This window comes from Apium graveolens, chromosome 2 (assembly GCF_009905375.1).
Source record: "Apium graveolens cultivar Ventura chromosome 2, ASM990537v1, whole genome shotgun sequence".
NCBI classification, from domain to species: Eukaryota; Viridiplantae; Streptophyta; class Magnoliopsida; order Apiales; family Apiaceae; genus Apium; species Apium graveolens.
In genome coordinates this window covers 63,377,580-63,395,802 of record NC_133648.1, presented here as the reverse complement: position 1 = coordinate 63,395,802, position 18,223 = coordinate 63,377,580, and the positions used below count along the sequence as shown (strand labels likewise).

General features: G+C 32.1%; 1 protein-coding gene across 1 annotated transcript; it reads right to left on the bottom strand.

The window, feature by feature from the left end:
- Positions 1-367: 367 nt before the first annotated feature.
- Positions 368-3,054, bottom strand: LOC141705957 (uncharacterized). Its single transcript, XM_074508812.1, has 3 exons — positions 2,804-3,054; positions 2,119-2,518; positions 368-1,214 (listed from the first exon to the last, which is right to left on the bottom strand). Exons 1-3 carry the CDS (start codon positions 2,916-2,918, stop codon positions 455-457), a joined length of 1,275 nt encoding a protein of 424 aa, XP_074364913.1. The 5' UTR covers positions 2,919-3,054; the 3' UTR covers positions 368-454.
- Between the last annotated feature and the right edge of the window lie 15,169 nt (positions 3,055-18,223).

Genomic DNA, 18,223 nt, shown 5'->3' with positions numbered 1-18,223 from the left:
TCACCCAAAATTTCATGATTTAGTGGTGTCAGCAGTAATATTTGATCTAATAAAGTGAACAAATTATGGTGCATGTCTGAATTTAAAACTAGGGATTACATTTATGCCTGCTTATGAAATTAATAAACTGTACAATGATGGTTCACTTGCTAATAAATTGCTTCACTGAGCAGGAATATATAGGCTGATTTATAAACTTCAAATTTGAACTTGAGCACTCCATTTTCCTGTACTGTATAAATCAAATGCAACATGCCAAATAATACATAGAGCAGTATATATGGGAAAACCAATCAATTTAGCCAGCTATAAGAAATACACTAATAAAAACCAAACGACTCTTGTTTAGGTTTTTAACAAGTAAAATAAAAATTTCTTACAACTGCACTCAACATAGTTTGGCAATTTTTATTTATTTTGATAACTATATATTTTCGATTGTAGTAAGTAGGCTCTAATAACTTCCGCTTCCATCCATCCACATATTTTGAAAACCTGGGAAATTAGATTGGCCACCCACTCCATTGTTGCTTCCACGCAACTGCTCCTGATTGAATTGACCAACGCCTGAAATCTCTGATGGACAACCATTTTGCGAGACATTGCTACTAATATTACTTTGGAACACTGAAAAATGAGAATTGCCACTAGCTGCACTTCTGAAATCAGGGTAGATATGAGAATAATCTGTGTCAAGACTAGAAGCTATTGTACCTGTTGAGTTATTCAAACTTCCTGTGAAAGAAGCAGAGTATCCTGGATTAGCCAGACTATAGCCTTGTTGTGGAGCTTCTTGTGGCAATGCAGTAGAATGAGCACTTGAAACAGCAAAGAGTCGGTCATACAACACATTAACTTCAGAACTATTGTCAGTAATAAATTCAGTGCCTTGAGCATTGCTGTTATTGCCTGGATTGGTTACAGTGATAATATTCCTCCGTTCAGAGTGAATTGAAGATTGTGATGAAGACTGTAAAGTCGAGTAGGGAGGAGCCAGGATGTTGTTATATAATGAAGGATATAGATTGTCACTGGTAGTAATACCGGCACTGACAGCAGCCATGTTGGTGGGAAGTGAGCAAAAATTATCAATTATATTTGGTCCAAATAAATTTCCCTGACTTATATTAGTGGCTGGAAAATCGTTATCCTGGGAAAATAGATGCTGGACTAGTGCACCACACAGTGTCCGGTGTGCTATATAACTGTCACGCCTGTATCAATGAATAAATTTGTTAAAAGAGTAGTACATATACAATTACAAGTAATCATATGATTCTGTGGTCCATGATTGCGTGCAAGAGGATTGATTTGTTATTGAAAAAGTTCTGTGAATGCTTACAATATTGATAATTAAGAAACTAGATTAATCTTAAAATTCAGTTCCTTTTATGTAGATATCAAAAAACATCAAAGGTTTTAAGATTAAAGAACAGAGAACTAAATTATAGATAGATTCAGCATGAAGCAGTATAGCATTCCTACAAAAGCAGTATAGCATTCCTACAAACTTACACATTTAAATTGGAAAAAAATTAATATTTAACAGTCGATTCGAATCAAGAATATCAACATTCATGTACAGCTGCAATCATGTCACAATATAGAATATATCCTAGAAATTAATATGGCTCATGGATATCTAGAAGAAACTTCTATTCACCCTAAAATGGTTAAAAATTATTAGGATCATCGTCAAGCAAACAAGTCGTACAACTACTTAAATATTAAATACAACAAAAGAAATGGAAGCCACGAATCAGAAGTGAAACTACTTAGACAGCCATTTATTATTAAAATCCACATACGTAATTGTATGTGTCGTCAGAGAGAGAACAAAGTAATTGTATGTCGTCACCTGGAGATGAGAACTAGGACCGCAAGAGACACCAAGAAACGTAACTGAACAGTGACTACATAGTATGTACTTTTCTCGCTAAAGGCGTGTGTATGTACTTTTCTCGCTAAAGGCCTGTGTTTATTATGTAATATGTGTGTGTCCTAACAGTAAATTAAGTTGAAGTGCTGAAAAGAACATAATTAATCTACTGATCAGCATATATTATAATCAGAGATCAGGAAAATTTTTGATATCAACATTTACGATTTTTAGATTACCTTGAGAAAGCACCACCACACTCACACTTGTACTCTTTGGTGCCACATGTCTTCAAGTGAGCTCTGAGATCAGCTTGAACTGCATACATCTTGTAACATTTGGGGCAGCTCAATGTTTTTTCACTATGTTTTCTTTTATAATGTTTTTTCAGGCTGGTAAAATCTCCCAATGCATTACATCGATTATGACTAGCACAAGTTGTTTCGGGACACAAATATACCTTTCGCTTCCCATCTTCATTTTTGCCATTCTTAAGGGAAAATGGTAAATTGTGTGCCCGTTTGTGAAGTTGCAGATTCTGTTCTCTGTTAAATTTCTTGTTGCAAAACTCACAAGAGAATTTTTTTTCAGCAAGTAGATCCTCTACTGATAGTGCTATCACTTCTTCCGCCTCATTATCTGCCGGAAAAAGGGAAAAATATCAATTCATCTCTGAGAAACTTATTTGCATTCAATTAATGTTCAAGTAATTAAGGTATATATAAAGTTCATACACATGATATCTAAATTTAAAAACAAATTTTTGGATATATATAAACTGGTGAAGTCAAGAGTAAACATATAAAATACGAACTGAATTGGATGAACATCTAAAACATTTATAAATTTCAGTGCTGGTAAACCCTGAGTCATTCCCTTATTTTTTTTTAAATTTAAATGACGATAAGTTTTGTGTGCAATTGCCTGTAATGTCTTGGTGCTTCCGTTTGCTCAGGACAGGAGGAGTTTGAGATACTCTTGAAGTAGTAGCAGCCATGTGTGTACCTCCATAAATATTACACTGCTGTTGTTGATTCATTTTTTATCGTCAAGAAGTAGGAAATGATCTGTTTGAGAGGGGAGGGGGTTATTTAGTGTCCATCTCTATTTCTTGTTGTGGATGAATACTTAACTGTGGTTTATTTTTAAGAAGGGGAGAAATATTGCATCACTTATCTACCAGCGAGCCTCTATAGATAACATCATTAATGGACTTTCGGTCTATCCTCCTCCGTCATTTTGTGATACAAAATTCACAAAAAGTTAAAGAATGGGAGACATAAATCGTATTGATATTTGGTGCTTTACGTACAAGTCTTTTATATTTAATAGTGCCACGTCTTCTTCGAGTTTTGTAATTATATCTTTAACAAATGAATAGTAGTGACTTGCATATGCTTGTAACAAATCTTTTCGTTTTGAATGGACAATGTCCATTTTCCACATTTTTCAAAATTACGTTCACCCTAGCTAAAGGTTTGCATTTTGTTGCAATCATGTTATGTTTAGAGAATGCAGCCGGTTCGATCGGATCATGTCTCACAAAAATTAAATCAGCCTCTTATATTTCGATCATGTTCATTTTTTTATTTTCGATGTGTAAAATAAGATGCCAAATCCCAACGAGGTTGCGGTTTGGATCCAAATCAAATACCTATATATAATATAATTAATTAAATTTTTAACCGAAATATGAAAACATACAAAACATAATTTATGTGTGATTTCATTATTTTATTTACTATATATCTAAGCGATTTAATAACACCTAATCAAGTTTTCAATAATTTACAAACATTATGACTTCGAAGCTATATGGTAGCTTCAAACCTCAGTATCAAGTCTTTTTAGATCGGGCCTCATGGTCCCATTGTCTTAATATGAACATTTAACTTGATCTCATTTTCATGCATTATTTCATATATCATTTTTTGAATCGGTTTAGGTTTCATGCTTAGATGTTATTATTCAATTATATTACAAAAATGTGATTAAGACATCAATTTTCATCCTAAAGCATTGTGTAACATGTCCTTAGACATCAAATAAAATTGATGTTTATGTAAAAATACCTTTAATATTAGTCACGAAGAAATCAGTCAATTTTTTCATAAACATCGGTTAAAAACGATGTCTGAGATATTTTTTCTAGTACATTACATCTTAATTCTTAATCTCGGAGTTAGGCCTTGATGCATTACATCAAGGTCACACTCTAAAAAGTGTGCGAAACACCTTGAAATTTAGACGTGATTTATATATAGAGTCTAAAAAAACAGCTATGTGAAGCCTCATTACCTAAGTCGAGTGAACACATTATGTACAAGTACAAATATGCAAGTACTTCCTGTGGTGTTCATCTGTAACTTTTAAACAAGAACTACTTAGTCGTTGTGCATGAGTAGCAATAAGAAAAAAACCTTGTATTTATTTTGCAGCTACTTTTGACTCTACTGAAAACAAGTAGGTGCCACGTTCAAATAAGACTAAACTAGGTAGACATCTGCATGCATATGAATACAAATTAAAGATGTCTTTTAAAGTTATCCGGAATAGACGTTGAAGAGAGTTAAACTCAAAGATGTAACTAGAAAGTCTTGTGTGTGTGATAACTAGGGGTGTACACGGTTTGGCCAACCCGACCAATCCAAACCGAACCGACCCTATTTCGGTCGAACAAAACCGATTTTTTTCAACCCGATATATAGTTGGGTTGAAAAAATGTCAACCCGATTTAATTGGGTTGGATATGGTTTTCGATAATTTTAAATCAATCCAACCCAACCCGATTAAAATATATATGTACATGCTAATAAGTTAATCCAAAATTATATTTAGGCCATTTACTTAGATCCATATATCTCTAACTCTAAATGTAACTTATAACCTCCGTGTTCATAGTTAATTTCGTAACAACAATAGATGTTTGATTAGTGTTATATTTTTTGCATTTATAATTTATTCCAATATTTAAAGCGTAAGCAATATTATTAGTACTTTAAATGTCGAAAATTAGATGCTTAAGACTATTCAATATGGAGGATTGTAATATTGTTTTGAACTATTTTCATGTGTTTTAAACTTTGAAATCTTATGTTTTATTATAATTTTTTATATTAATTTTGTATATTTAATAAACCGATCAAACCGATCCAAACCGAACCAAACCGAAGTATACAAATTGGTTTGGGTTACAAATTTAAACGGTTTGGGTTGGTTTGAAATTTTGAAAACCCGAACTAATTGGGTTGGGTTGCTAATTCTCCCAACCCGCCCAACCTGATCCGTGTACACCCTATTAACAAGTATGTTCTAAACACAAATAAAAAGCAAAGCAGGTATTCGCATGCATATAATAAGTAAAAAGCAAAGTAACCAATATTTTTTTAAAAAACATTGGTTAAGTAAAAATGGATAAAATAATAATTTAATTTATCCGGTCTTAACATAATGGAATTTTTTTTATTTTGTTCCAACCTTATTACTTTAAAAAGTTTAACTTTACATGCTGCGGCCCATTAAAAAGGAGAGTAACCACTACTAGAAAAATACCCTTAGACATCGGTTTTTTTCACACCGATATCTTCGCAAGTGTAGAGAAAGGTAGGGGTCTTTAACATCGGTTTTTAGCCGATGTTAAAGATGTACATAGATATCGGTTTTCTTAGCAAACTGATGTATAATTAGCCTTTTTTTAATAACATGTTAAAACTAGATTGTGAAAAATGGTATTTAGGAGGTTAAAAAGCACTATAAACATATAACAGGGATGAAATTTTAACTGATAGACATCAGATTCTTAAAAAATATGATGTCCTACTCTTTATTTTACATCGGTTTATTTACTCAACCGACGTTAAACATAACTTATAACATTAGTTTTACTTGAGGAACCGATGTGAAACTTCTGCTTTAACATCGGTTGCGTAAGTTAAACTGATATACACTGTTCTGGAAGACATCAGTTTTCTTTTGATTTACTTTTATATACTTGCACAAAGCGATGTGTTTTAACATTTTAGACATCGTTTTCATTCCTATAATTCGATTTGTTTTGTTAGTTTAAACATCGTTTTTAGTTTAAGCATGTGATGTGTTTTTAGTTGCTTCACATTAATTCTATAACAAGCACCGATGTTTGAGTTCTTTTTTAAAAAAAATAAGTCTGTACATGTGTGTTTAAACCCAGACAAAAGCAAAAACAAATTTTTGGATATATATAAACTGGTGAAGTCAAGAGTAAACATATAAAATACGAACTGAATTGAATGAACATCTAAAACATTTATAAATTTCAGTGCTGGTAAACCCTGAGTCATTCCCTTATTTTTTTTTAAATTTAAATGACGATAAGTTTTGTGTGCAATTGCCTGTAATGTCTTGGTGCTTCCGTTTGCTCAGGACAGGAGGAGTTTGAGATACTCTTGAAGTAGTAGCAGCCATGTGTGTACCTCCATAAATATTACACTGCTGTTGTTGATTCATTTTTTATCGTCAAGAAGTAGGAAATGATCTGTTTGAGAGGGGAGGGGGTTATTTAGTGTCCATCTCTATTTCTTGTTGTGGATGAATACTTAACTGTGGTTTATTTTTAAGAAGGGGAGAAATATTGCATCATTTATCTACCTGCGAGCCTCTATAGATAACATCATTAATGGACTTTCAGTCTATCCTTCTCCGTCATTTTGTGATACAAAATTCACAAAAAGTTAAAGAATGTGAGACATAAATCGTATTGATATTTGCTGCTTTACGTACAAGTCTTTTACATTTAATAGTGCCACGTCTTCTTCGAGTTTTGTAATTATATCTTTAACAAATGAATAGTAGTGACTTGCATATGCTTGTAACAAATTTAAACGAGACAATTATTTAAAATCAATGAACTGTTATAAATCCTCTAAAATCTGAATTGAATACATCCCCTTAAAACCTAAAATTAAGGGGAGCCAAAAACTTACAACAAGGTGTGAGTTACCCTCTACCGTCTAGGAGATAGCATGGGTCGTTTTCTCTCGATTTTGGGATAAAACTAGAACCCCAATTATATATTTTAGATTTTTTAAATCGATAACAGCAACTGCCAGTTTGAATTCGGTTTCGGTTTCAGTTTCGGTTTACAAAACTCTGGTCCGGTCATAATCGATTTGATTTTGATTACAAAATCGAAAAATATAAAAATAAATATTAATATCCAACTACAATCGAGACAATTAAAACATAATCATAATATACCTGAAGTCTACAATCGAACATGGCATACCACGAAATGAAAATGGTCCATAACACCACAGACAAACAATAATATTTAAAAAACTGGGGGCTAACACTGTTTCCATGAAACAGTCATATATATGCCCTAAATAAATACAACAAAGAAACCTGCGAACTGTGGAATTATCAACAGGTTTATGCTATCATAAATTACAGACTGATTTTGCAATATAATAAAACAATTATAAATTTTTTAAAAATTCATAAATAATATATGTAAAAAGTAATATTTATTTATTAATATTTATTAACCGATTCTATTTAGTTTTTATCGGTTCTTTTGAAACATATAACTAGAACCGAGTCATTTAAATCTGTACGATTTTTTATTTTTCGGTTTCAGATTGGTTTTAATTGGACCAATTTTGTCCGATTTTTCTCAATTTTGGTTCTGTTTCGGTTTTAATTCGGTTTTTTTTTTTTCGCGCTAGTACACCTACTTCACTACAAAAAAATAAGGCTAAATTTGACCGACTAAATATGACTGCGGCTAAATTTGACCGCTGGAACCTTGGTTTATAGCTAGTCAAACTTAAATTTGACCGGCAACAGTCAAATTTGAAGTCAACCATTTATTTACAACTGGTCAAGACTTAATTTTGACTAACAACAGTCAATTTTAATTTCGGTCAAATTTAGTCGCTCATATTTATTTTTTAGGTCCAAAAAAATTAAAGGGAAAATACCGCCAAGGAAACAAAATTTGATGGGTGCAAATTTGACTGCAGTCGGTCATATTTAGGTGCATACATATTTAGCTTTTGGCGCTAAAATTCCCGCCAAAGTTAAACGAAATTATCGAAAAAATAAATTTGACCAATGACGGCTATATTTATAAATGTGACTGCCAGTGGTCAATTTTAAATTTAATTATTTTTGTTTATTTATTATAATAAGTATTAAATAATTTAATAAATTCTAAAAAAATATTGACGTACTCCAATAACATAAATGTTGAGAACTAGCTAAGTCGAGAATCAGGATCTGTCTCACAATCAGGATATAATCAATCGTCAGGATATGATTATCCGATGAAAGTTTCATTGGCATCCGTTAATATCTACATATGATTATCCTTCGAAACTACAGCATTTATCCGTTGATCAGCTTATCCGTTGAAAATGACTTGAATGACAAGTCAGACCTGCGAGATAAATTAGAAGGTACTGATTTATAGGATCGTAGTTGATTTAGATATGTATAGAAAGTAGTAGAATTATACTGTAACATATCTTGCAATTGATAGAGATTGATTGTAGTTTTGTAGTATATAAACACAGAATAGGTTATCACAATGTGTGGTAAGTGTTGAACTCGAGTATTCGCAGAACCTAGCAGCTCTTAAGAATATTATTCTTGAGAGAGTTTTTTAACAGTTTATTAAAGATCAATATAAACTGTTATTTGATTTATCTGTTCTTAATTTACTGGAACGATAACTGGTTGTCGTATTTATTATTATTAAAAGTTAAAGTGATTCTAAGTGAGGCATTGTAGTAGAATTGTAAGATCAAAGTGACATTATTAATTTTCTTTTAGAAGTTAGGAGCTAGATATAATTCAATGTAATTTAAATTAAACACATTAACAAAATCTGGTATATAGGTAAGTTGGTTTTACCTATGGCGAGATGTGAATAGGAAGTTCTGGTTTCCTCTGAATATATTATACAAAAGCGTTGGTTGTGTTAAGGCAGTAGAGTAGTCTATTCATTTGATATTTCATCTTTCCCTCTATGAAACATGTTTCTATTCATTTCTGCAATGCACAAAATTAATAGCCAGAGTTTATGAATGTTTGTCTCTTTGCCATACCTGTATGATGTTGATCTTAAAATGATATTAGTTCAAGGAGATGGGCAATTTTATAAATTAAGTGAAATATATTAATCTTTTATGGTCAGGTAAAATTATATCATACTTAATTCTTGGTTCTGCCATCACTTATAAAAAGATAGCGGTACAAGCCATGTATAAATAAATATTAATCTTATTATTTTGTCATTTTTTCTAGAAGCAATTAGTATGCAAGAATGGAATTCTGTTCTCATTTTACAATCTGAATTATCATTCTCATTCTTGACTTTCATTTTTGTTAACAATTTAAACTACTTGTGAATATTGGCTTTTAGTGTATACTTAATTAAAAATGTGTAATTTATTGGTTTTGTAGGTTATTAGTATCAATTAGAAGCAATTATTGTGTAAGAATGAAAATCTGTTCTCATTTCACAATCTGAATTATCATTTCATTCTTGACTTTCATTTATGTAAACAATTTAAACTACTTGTGAATATTGGCATTTGAATGTTGGAATTTGAGTGTTTACTTATTTAAAATTGTGTAATTTTTTGGTATTGGAAGTTATTTATCTTAAAATTTACTTTCGGATTCGGTCCACTTTGAACCAAATCTTCAAAATTATATGGCCAACAGAAGAGTTCGCACTTTATTGAATTTTTTTAGGTTATATCAGGTGGACTCATGTTCTTTTATAATTGTTTGTTCTTTTACAATTGTTCTTTTCAGCATGTTTTTCATGTATGTTAAAGTAAGTGTTGAATTTCAGGGTACTGTTGAATTTCCGGGTACTCACGCCACTGACCTGATATGACTTTCAAAACAACAACGATGAAGACGAAATCAAGATACCTAGCGTTATTAACTCTATTAGCTACAATGCAAAAGGTTATTTGGTTATGGTCTGAACTACATGTATTTTCCAGGATAACTTTTAAAATTGAAATTAATGTCTCCACCTTACTAAACTTTGTGGGAGTAATAATAATGTCTCCACCTAGCTAAATATTTGGACTAATATCTCCTCCTAGATTAACCTTTTCGGATTGTATCAACTGTGAAACATTTGTTATAATCTAGAACTTTTGGAAATCTTGTGTAAATTATTTGGATGGTCCAATGACTTGTCTTTTAACGTACTTTATTTTGGTTTATTTCCCGAGATTGTTGTTTATAGGTTGGGAATATATTGGTCCAGGGCCTATTTTTTGGGTAATGTCGTGTTAAATTTGACTAAGAGTTTTCATATTTTTTGTTAAATTTGACTGAAATCATCGGATTCTCTAAATTTGACTAAAAAACAAAAATGACATTTAAAAATTGACCTACTAATTTTGACCGCTGAATGTGATATTTATAAATTTGACTGACAAAACATGGTGTAGTATTTATAAATTTGACCAAAAATCAAACCGGTAAAATTTATAAATTTGACTGAGATCATTCGGTCAAATTTATAATTTTGACCGCTTTTTGTCGTATTTACATACAAGAGGCAAGAAATTCAATTTTTTAAAAATTTTGAAGTCAAAAGTCAAAAAAATATAAATGACCGCCGTTAGTCAATTTTAGTCTGTCAAATTTAACGGTCAATTTTGACCGGTCAAATTTAACTAAATTTGACCGATTATGCTAAATTTTACCAGTCTAAAAAAGACCGACACATTTCGGTCATATTTAACTAAATATGACCGCATGCGGTCAAATTTGGTTAAATATGATCGGAAAATTTCGGTCAAATTTAGCCATTTTTCTTGTAGTACTCTTTGTTTGATAAAAATATTAGCAGATAATGTGGTTTATAAGTCTCTAACGTGCCATATATAAGTTCATGATTACAAATACAAACTTTAACATACAAATATTGTACATTTTTTAAGTTCAACACATATATACTGTTTATAAATAGGTATTTTGTTACTCAACTCAATTAATTTTACTCTTGACTTGGATTCCCTACCAATACATAATTATATAAGATTCATTTATTTAATTTCACTTAGTTCGATTATCGATAACTACACAATTTAATAATATTTATTTACTTATAATACATTCTTATCATGTTCAATTTTCTACAAGTAATAATTTAATAAATATAATATTAGATTTTTAATATTTTAATTTATGTCTATTTTCATACAGATTATGCAAGGTTCAATTAACTATGAATATATATTTTTTTTGCCAGAATTAGCTATGAATATTAAGTTTACAAATTTAAAATTTGTAATTATGGACGTGCTTGCACAATTTATCAACTAGTTGTAAATATTTTTGTAAAGTCAATTATGAAAATTCTGCACGGGAGAATATGTTCTTATACTCAACAAATCTATTAAAATTTAAATTAGATTTAATCACCTTAGAGCTTTGAGCCAGACGCAAGGGGTGTGGGATCTTATTTACAAATTTATTGACCTTCCCTTCCGAAAACATACGTTAAATCGTGCATAACCGTTCTTTAAAACGAATAATCCGCGTTTTCTTCCGCCGTATCACCCATATTGTGTAAATTCGAAATATATATCACATGCTAAATATGGTATACGGATCATGCTTGATTTTGGACCAAGTTTCTAGAATGCAATAGAAAGGGCCATGAAATTAAAATTGGTCCATTTTCGGTCATCGGGCTTTAAAATTTGATTTGAACAAATATTATAATAAACATGTAGAATATTTCATAAAATAGACGTAATTTGATTAAAAAATTCTATTCTAATTTCTATTCAATTAATATTATTTTATGACTAAAAAGTTATTACTACAACTCACTTAAATATTTAATAAAATTAATATTATTACGATAAAATTATATCTAAATTATATTTAATTATGTACATTAGTGTGTATTATATAATACAACGTATTGAAAAAATTTAGTTAGATATACACTTTTATTGAATAAAAAAAGTAAATTTTTAGATTTTTAAGTAGATATATTAATACAGAACTTATAGAAAGATAGATAATTTCCTATATACATATATATATATATATATAAGTCAAATTCTATGAAGACCACGTTTTTGTTGGAGACCACGGAGACCACTTATGTTCCGCAACTAAAATCTTGCATAAAAATATTGCAAAATGTATTATTTTGCTAATAATCGTCTACAAAATCATTATTTTATTCAAAATCTTGAATATCATACATGTACCGTATATAAAACATCACAAAAAGTTTTATTCTACGAAACATGTTTAGTTTGCAGAACATTTGTTCAAATTGCAGAACATACACATTATACTTATTAAACTTAAATGATCTTCAACAATTTTAATGAATTAGTGATATTGATAGAACATACTTGTTAAGTGGCATTTATGTCCACTTAGAACTACCTATAAATGCTTGAATTGATGTTTTGTTCTCAAGTTATTTGTTTTTTGATGTGTTTTGTAGTGTTTTGTAGTGTTTTTGCATTTCAGGCATATTTCAGGGATCTAGGTGATTTAGCATTATTTTGATGCTAAAATGGAGTTAGGAAGGTCTCATGAAGATCACTTGTGCAAAGACCGTCAAGAACCAGCAATTAAAGAGAAGCAAAATTAGAAGTTTTTCGATAAGGACGGCGCGCTCGGCTGGGCTAGCGCGCGGCCGCGCCAGAAGTACAGAAGGTCAGCACGCCCGTGCTGGTGAAGCACATGGCCACGCCAGGTCGGGATGAAAGAATCCTGATTCTCTTACAATTCTGATTTTGGGGCTTCTAATCTTCATGGGATGCTATATAATGACAACTTAAGATCGTTTTTCAAACAAGGAGACCAGGGAGAGGCTACGGAGAAGAAGGCTTTTGTATTCTTCAATATAGTTGATAGTTGGATGCTTGTTTTTGATTTGTCTTTGAATCCTAGTATTCTTATATTTGTTTATTATCATGTTTTCATTGGAACCCATGGTGACGATAAGTTCAGGTATGAACTAATCGTTATCATGGGATTCTAACGGATTTACTTATGGATTTCTATAGTTAATTTGTTTTAATATCTTGGTGTGTGGTGATTGATTGATATCCTATTATTGGTTGTGCTTATTCGTCTTATGTGCGTAACTAACATATAAGATAACGTGTTAATCTCTATTGAAGCGACAATGAATATAGAGATTTAGAACTTGTCATACTAGCATAGGTTCATGTATTTGTTATGCATGATTCGTTGGTAATTTTAACCATCTTACTTTCCCTATGTAATCACGATAAATAACTTGTGCCTAAACCTTTATGTTGTCAAATTCTATAAACATATAGGGTCTCAACATAATTGGTGTCTATTCAGCTTCTATCTCTTTTGTGGATGTCTGGTAGTAGGGTATTCGTACAACGAAAGTTGGCATTTACTAGTTTCGTGTTATCTGATTAGTTGTCATCACCATCACATGCTAACGTTAAGAACAATGACTTTTAATGAAGTATTTAATGAAGTTAGAATCCCATATTTGTCTCATATAAGTAATTCAACCTCAATTCTCTTAGTTATTGTTATTTAGTATAATCTCTTAGTTTAATAAAAACCCAATTTGTTATTTATCTTAGCATTGAATGATAGCCATATCATTGTTGCATAAGTTCAAAAATTGAGGTTAACCAAAACTAGTCACTGTGGGAACGAACTAGAAAGAATTCTATATTACTTGCGAACGCGTATACTTGCGTGTAATTTTAGCACGTTTTTTCGTCTTAACAAGTTTTTGGCGCCGCTGCCGGGGACTCGATGTTAATTTTTAGTTTATGTGTTTATCATCAGTGGTCTTTAAAGTTCATTGACTCAGACATTGTTACTTACTTATTTCCTTGTCGTGTTTCAGGTACTCTAGCGAGCGTGTATGTATACGCATTCTCGGTCTCGTAAGAGAACACTAGATCAACCTGAGGAAGAAGTTGTAGTAGCCAAGGAAGTTTTTGAAGAAGTTCTTGTCCAGGAGAAAGTTGAAGAAGAAGCTCTTATTGCAATGGGAGAACCAAAAGCGAATACGAAGGCTTTGATGGATTACACTCAACCGAAGATTAAAGATATTCAGTCTAGCATTGTCCGACCAGCCATCTCGGCAAACACCTTTGAGATCAAGTCGAGCACGATTCAGATGATACAATACTCAGTTCAGTTTGGGGATTCTCCAACAGAAGACCCCAACATGCACATCATAGATTTCGTCGAGATCTGTGACACTTTCAAGTTCAGTGGAGTTTTAGAAGATGCTATAAAATTGAGGCTTTTCCCATTCTCTTTGTGGGATAAAGCTAAGTGATGGTTACATTCTTTACCATCAGGGACTATCACCAAATGGGAGGATCTTGCTCAAAAGTTCATAACTGTAATAACCCCCAAAATTTTGAACTTTTTGTAACCCTTATGAATAGTGTTTTTGCTGATATTGCTGAATAAGAAAACTGTTCATGCCACACTATGTAGGGTTTCTTTTATGGATATTCTGAGATTTTATTAGTACTCTATATGGTATATAAGTGTATGTAAAGATCGTCAGAATCCAATTCCGAACACTTTGATTTTTCCCGGAAATCCACTAGATACGGAAAGAATTGAGTATAAGGTAACGGGATAAAAAGGATTTAAATAAAAGGATTATAAGAGAGGATCATAAAAGGATTATAATATATTGAGAAAGGTTAAGGAAACCCAAGTAATAAGATCCCGGGTATGATCCCTCAAACGATAAACGATAAACGAAAACGAAAGTTAAGCGAACCGTATAACAGATCAGCGGTCATTAGGCAAACAATTAGGAAGTTAATCAAGGAGGTTAGGGATGATGAGGTCATCCAACCAATAAGGAGAGGGCAAGTAAAAGATGATGACACAATAAGGTGATGTAAGCATGACATAGGGAGGGAGGAGGTGTGGTTGGTTTATAACCACACAAAGACAAGGTTAATAAGGTAATTAACCAAAAATCCAAACAAAACTACATCCACCAAGCCAAAACAAATCATTTCATCAAAACAAAAATTTTATTTCTCTTCACCAAGAAGCTTGCTCTCGGCTTTTCCCCATTTTCAAGAAGAAAATTTTCAAAATCCAAGTTCCAAGCTTCCTAAATTGGTAAGATAATTCTCTAGTACTCCTTATGCATAGTTATGGCTATCCCATGAGTTTAAGCCTCCAATTCATTCTCAATCTTCTCCAAGAAATCAATGAAGAAGACAATGAATAGTGATTTCAAGTTTTTAACTTGATTTTTCTTGTTTTTCCTTTAAGATCCAAGCATCCTAAAGACATCTCAAGGCTTCTTAAGGCTTCCTAGCTACTCACATCACTTCAAGGAAGGTATATCATCTCCAAACCCTAGCTTTACTTTGTATGTTAGGATGATTTTGATTGTTATGGTAATAGAGTAGCTTAATGCTTGTTGGTTTAGAGTTTGGGTTGGAATGGTGGTGAATTGAATGTTGAAATCTTATGGTTTGGTTAAAGGACTTAAGTATAGTTTAAATTCAAGTTTAAGAATAAGTATAATTGTTAATATCGAGTTGATTGGGGCTGTTATGATGTAGTGTGGATGGATGTTGGTTGTATGAATGAATTGGGATTGATTGGTGGTTGAATTGGAATGGTATAAAATTGGGAAATCGCGTAAACATAGCCGTCGTAATGTCCGATTTACTTTAGACTGCTTTTGTTCATAACATTAGGACCCTAGAACTCCCTGCCAGGTTTTGACCATTGCCATGATTAGATAGTTCATGTTACGAGCTTCGTTTTGATATGTGGTTCGTTTGATTCCGATGTACGGTTTAGGAGAAACGGCCGTTTTAAGTAACGACGTTCCGCGAACGAACCATTACCCCTCGCCTTACTTTGAAACATAGGTTAAAGACCTTAAATGACTAATTGGAGTATGAAACATTTATGTAAAGTGTAATAGGAAGTTGGTAAGACACTCGCGAAAGAATCGCCTTAAAACTTGTAATGGTTAATTTATTAAAAATGGTGGAGCCGAGAGTACTCGAGCGACTTAAGAGAATCAGTAAGCGCAAAGCGAGCGTTAGAGTCTAATTTGGTAAAAGTATAGATTTACAAGTGACTTTGGTTTAATTCCAACTTATATGTTGTTTATAGGTTACTAGACTCGTCCCGAGCCATTTGTAACCCCCAGTCGCTCAGGCAAGTTTTCTACCTGTATAACTGTTGTTGTGATGTATATGTGTATATGCATGATCTTGCGATAAATGCATATTTGTTATTAGCAAATTCTTGCGATATATTGTAGCATGTGATATGGTATATATGCACGCCTGTTTCATATTCTTGATTTATATATCTGTTGGTTCAATGCTTATAGTTGCATAATACCTATGCTAGAGATAAGCTGTATTTGAGTATACCCTTAGTATAGGGGATCAAAGGGTGAACTTTTTCTAAAACCAGGAGGTGAGGCTCCCGAGTATAATATATATATATATATGGATATAGTTTTTAAAACTATTAATCGAATAAGGTTTATTCGATAACTTTATTTTATTTAATGAATATTATTTCGAATATTCATTCGAGGGCTTATGACTCAGTTTATTTTATTATTTGAATATTATTTGAATATTCATTCGAGGGCTTAGGACTCAGTTTATTTTATTTATTGAATATTATTTGAATATTCATTTGAGGATCTATGACTCCGATTATTTGCTGAGATATATACTTTATTTTATTGAAGAATAAGGTGTTGATAATCAAACTTATTTTTGATTATTCAAATAAAGATAGTACTTTCGAATAAGTATATCTTGGTTATTTAATACTCGTTTCAAGTATAAATTTTACAGATTCTACTTCAATTATTTTTATAAGGATTATCATTATGGGAATATTATTTAAATAATAATATTCAGATATTTTCTAATATATCGGGACTGATTTACTTTATTAAATCAACAGTATTTCAAACACTCTTTAAAGTGTTTTCGAGTCTTCAAAATGATTTTTAAAAGTTAGAGCGGATCCCAAAACTCATTTTTATATCTAAGATCTTCCTTTTAAAGGGGATTTAAATATTCGCTCAAAACCTGGGGGATCCGGCTCAGTGGTGTATTTTACATTCGCAACGAGGTTGCTGTTTTGATAAATTAATTGATTACTTACCCAACGTTCGGGAAGTAAGTCCATCTATCGAGTCGGCATAAGCAACATGGGCTCAGTGGGCGTCCATGATAGTGTAAGTGGCTCAGTGGGAGTCCATCAAATGCGTAAGTGGCTGAGTGGCAGTCCAGCATAAGGCCCTATTGCGGCCAGGGTGATGACCAGTGGGGAATTCGTCCATCTACTAGTAGAAAAGGTTACTTATTGGTATCTTTTCCTGATCAGCAAGATATCGGGTTTATGCCACAATTCTTTTTCCTTCCAAAAATTTAATGGATGTTACAAACTCTGTCCATACTTTTCATGACAGAGGTTTTCAGGAAATGTATAAAGAAGATGTATATGTGGATATATATATATACATATATATCGAAACTTAATGAAGTATATCATAATTTCATTTCCTTCAATAATACTTCAAAGATTTAATCTATTCTAATCTTGTCTTGTAGTTTCATCTATGTGATGAACTGTTTAAAAATGATTATAATTTGAACAGTGGTAGTTCAAGTGGTTTTCTAAAATGATATAAGTATAGTGAAGTATTTGGTAACTTCATCTTCCTTTAAGCTTATATCCAGTAAGTAATTATCTTACACTTGATAAAGGTTTTCAGTAAGGTATCTATTTAGATACTTGCATTATTGATTACACTATATATTATGTTGCGAGCTGTAATGCTCACTCTTGCTTTATTTCTTCATCACACAACAACAGTTAGGAAAGATGGCCAGGCTCAAGCAGACCCAGCGCAAGAGCGTGGGAAGCGCCCCGCGCCTTCCCGTTGAGATCGTAGCTGCTATAGCTGCAGAGGTAGATCTATCTGTAGATCAGGCATTCTATTTTTGAGAATCAATTATGTATAATTATAACTTGTGGCAGATAATGGCAATTAACCGTAAACTTATCAAGTAATTATTTTGGGTTGTAATAACTTTTAATTGTGGATTCAAGGACTTGTACTTATTTCAATTTCATCTCTGAGACTATGACGTGTTGTGGTGTGTGTTAGTGTGGGGTCACAGCATGAGGTTGTTTATTATTAATTAAGTTAAGTGATAATTGTGGAAAGAAAGACCGTGACGACCCGGATCCCTGACCCCGGATCTGGGGGTGTTACAGAAATGGTATCAGAGCTAAGCGTTATAAACCTCAGAGATGATGCGA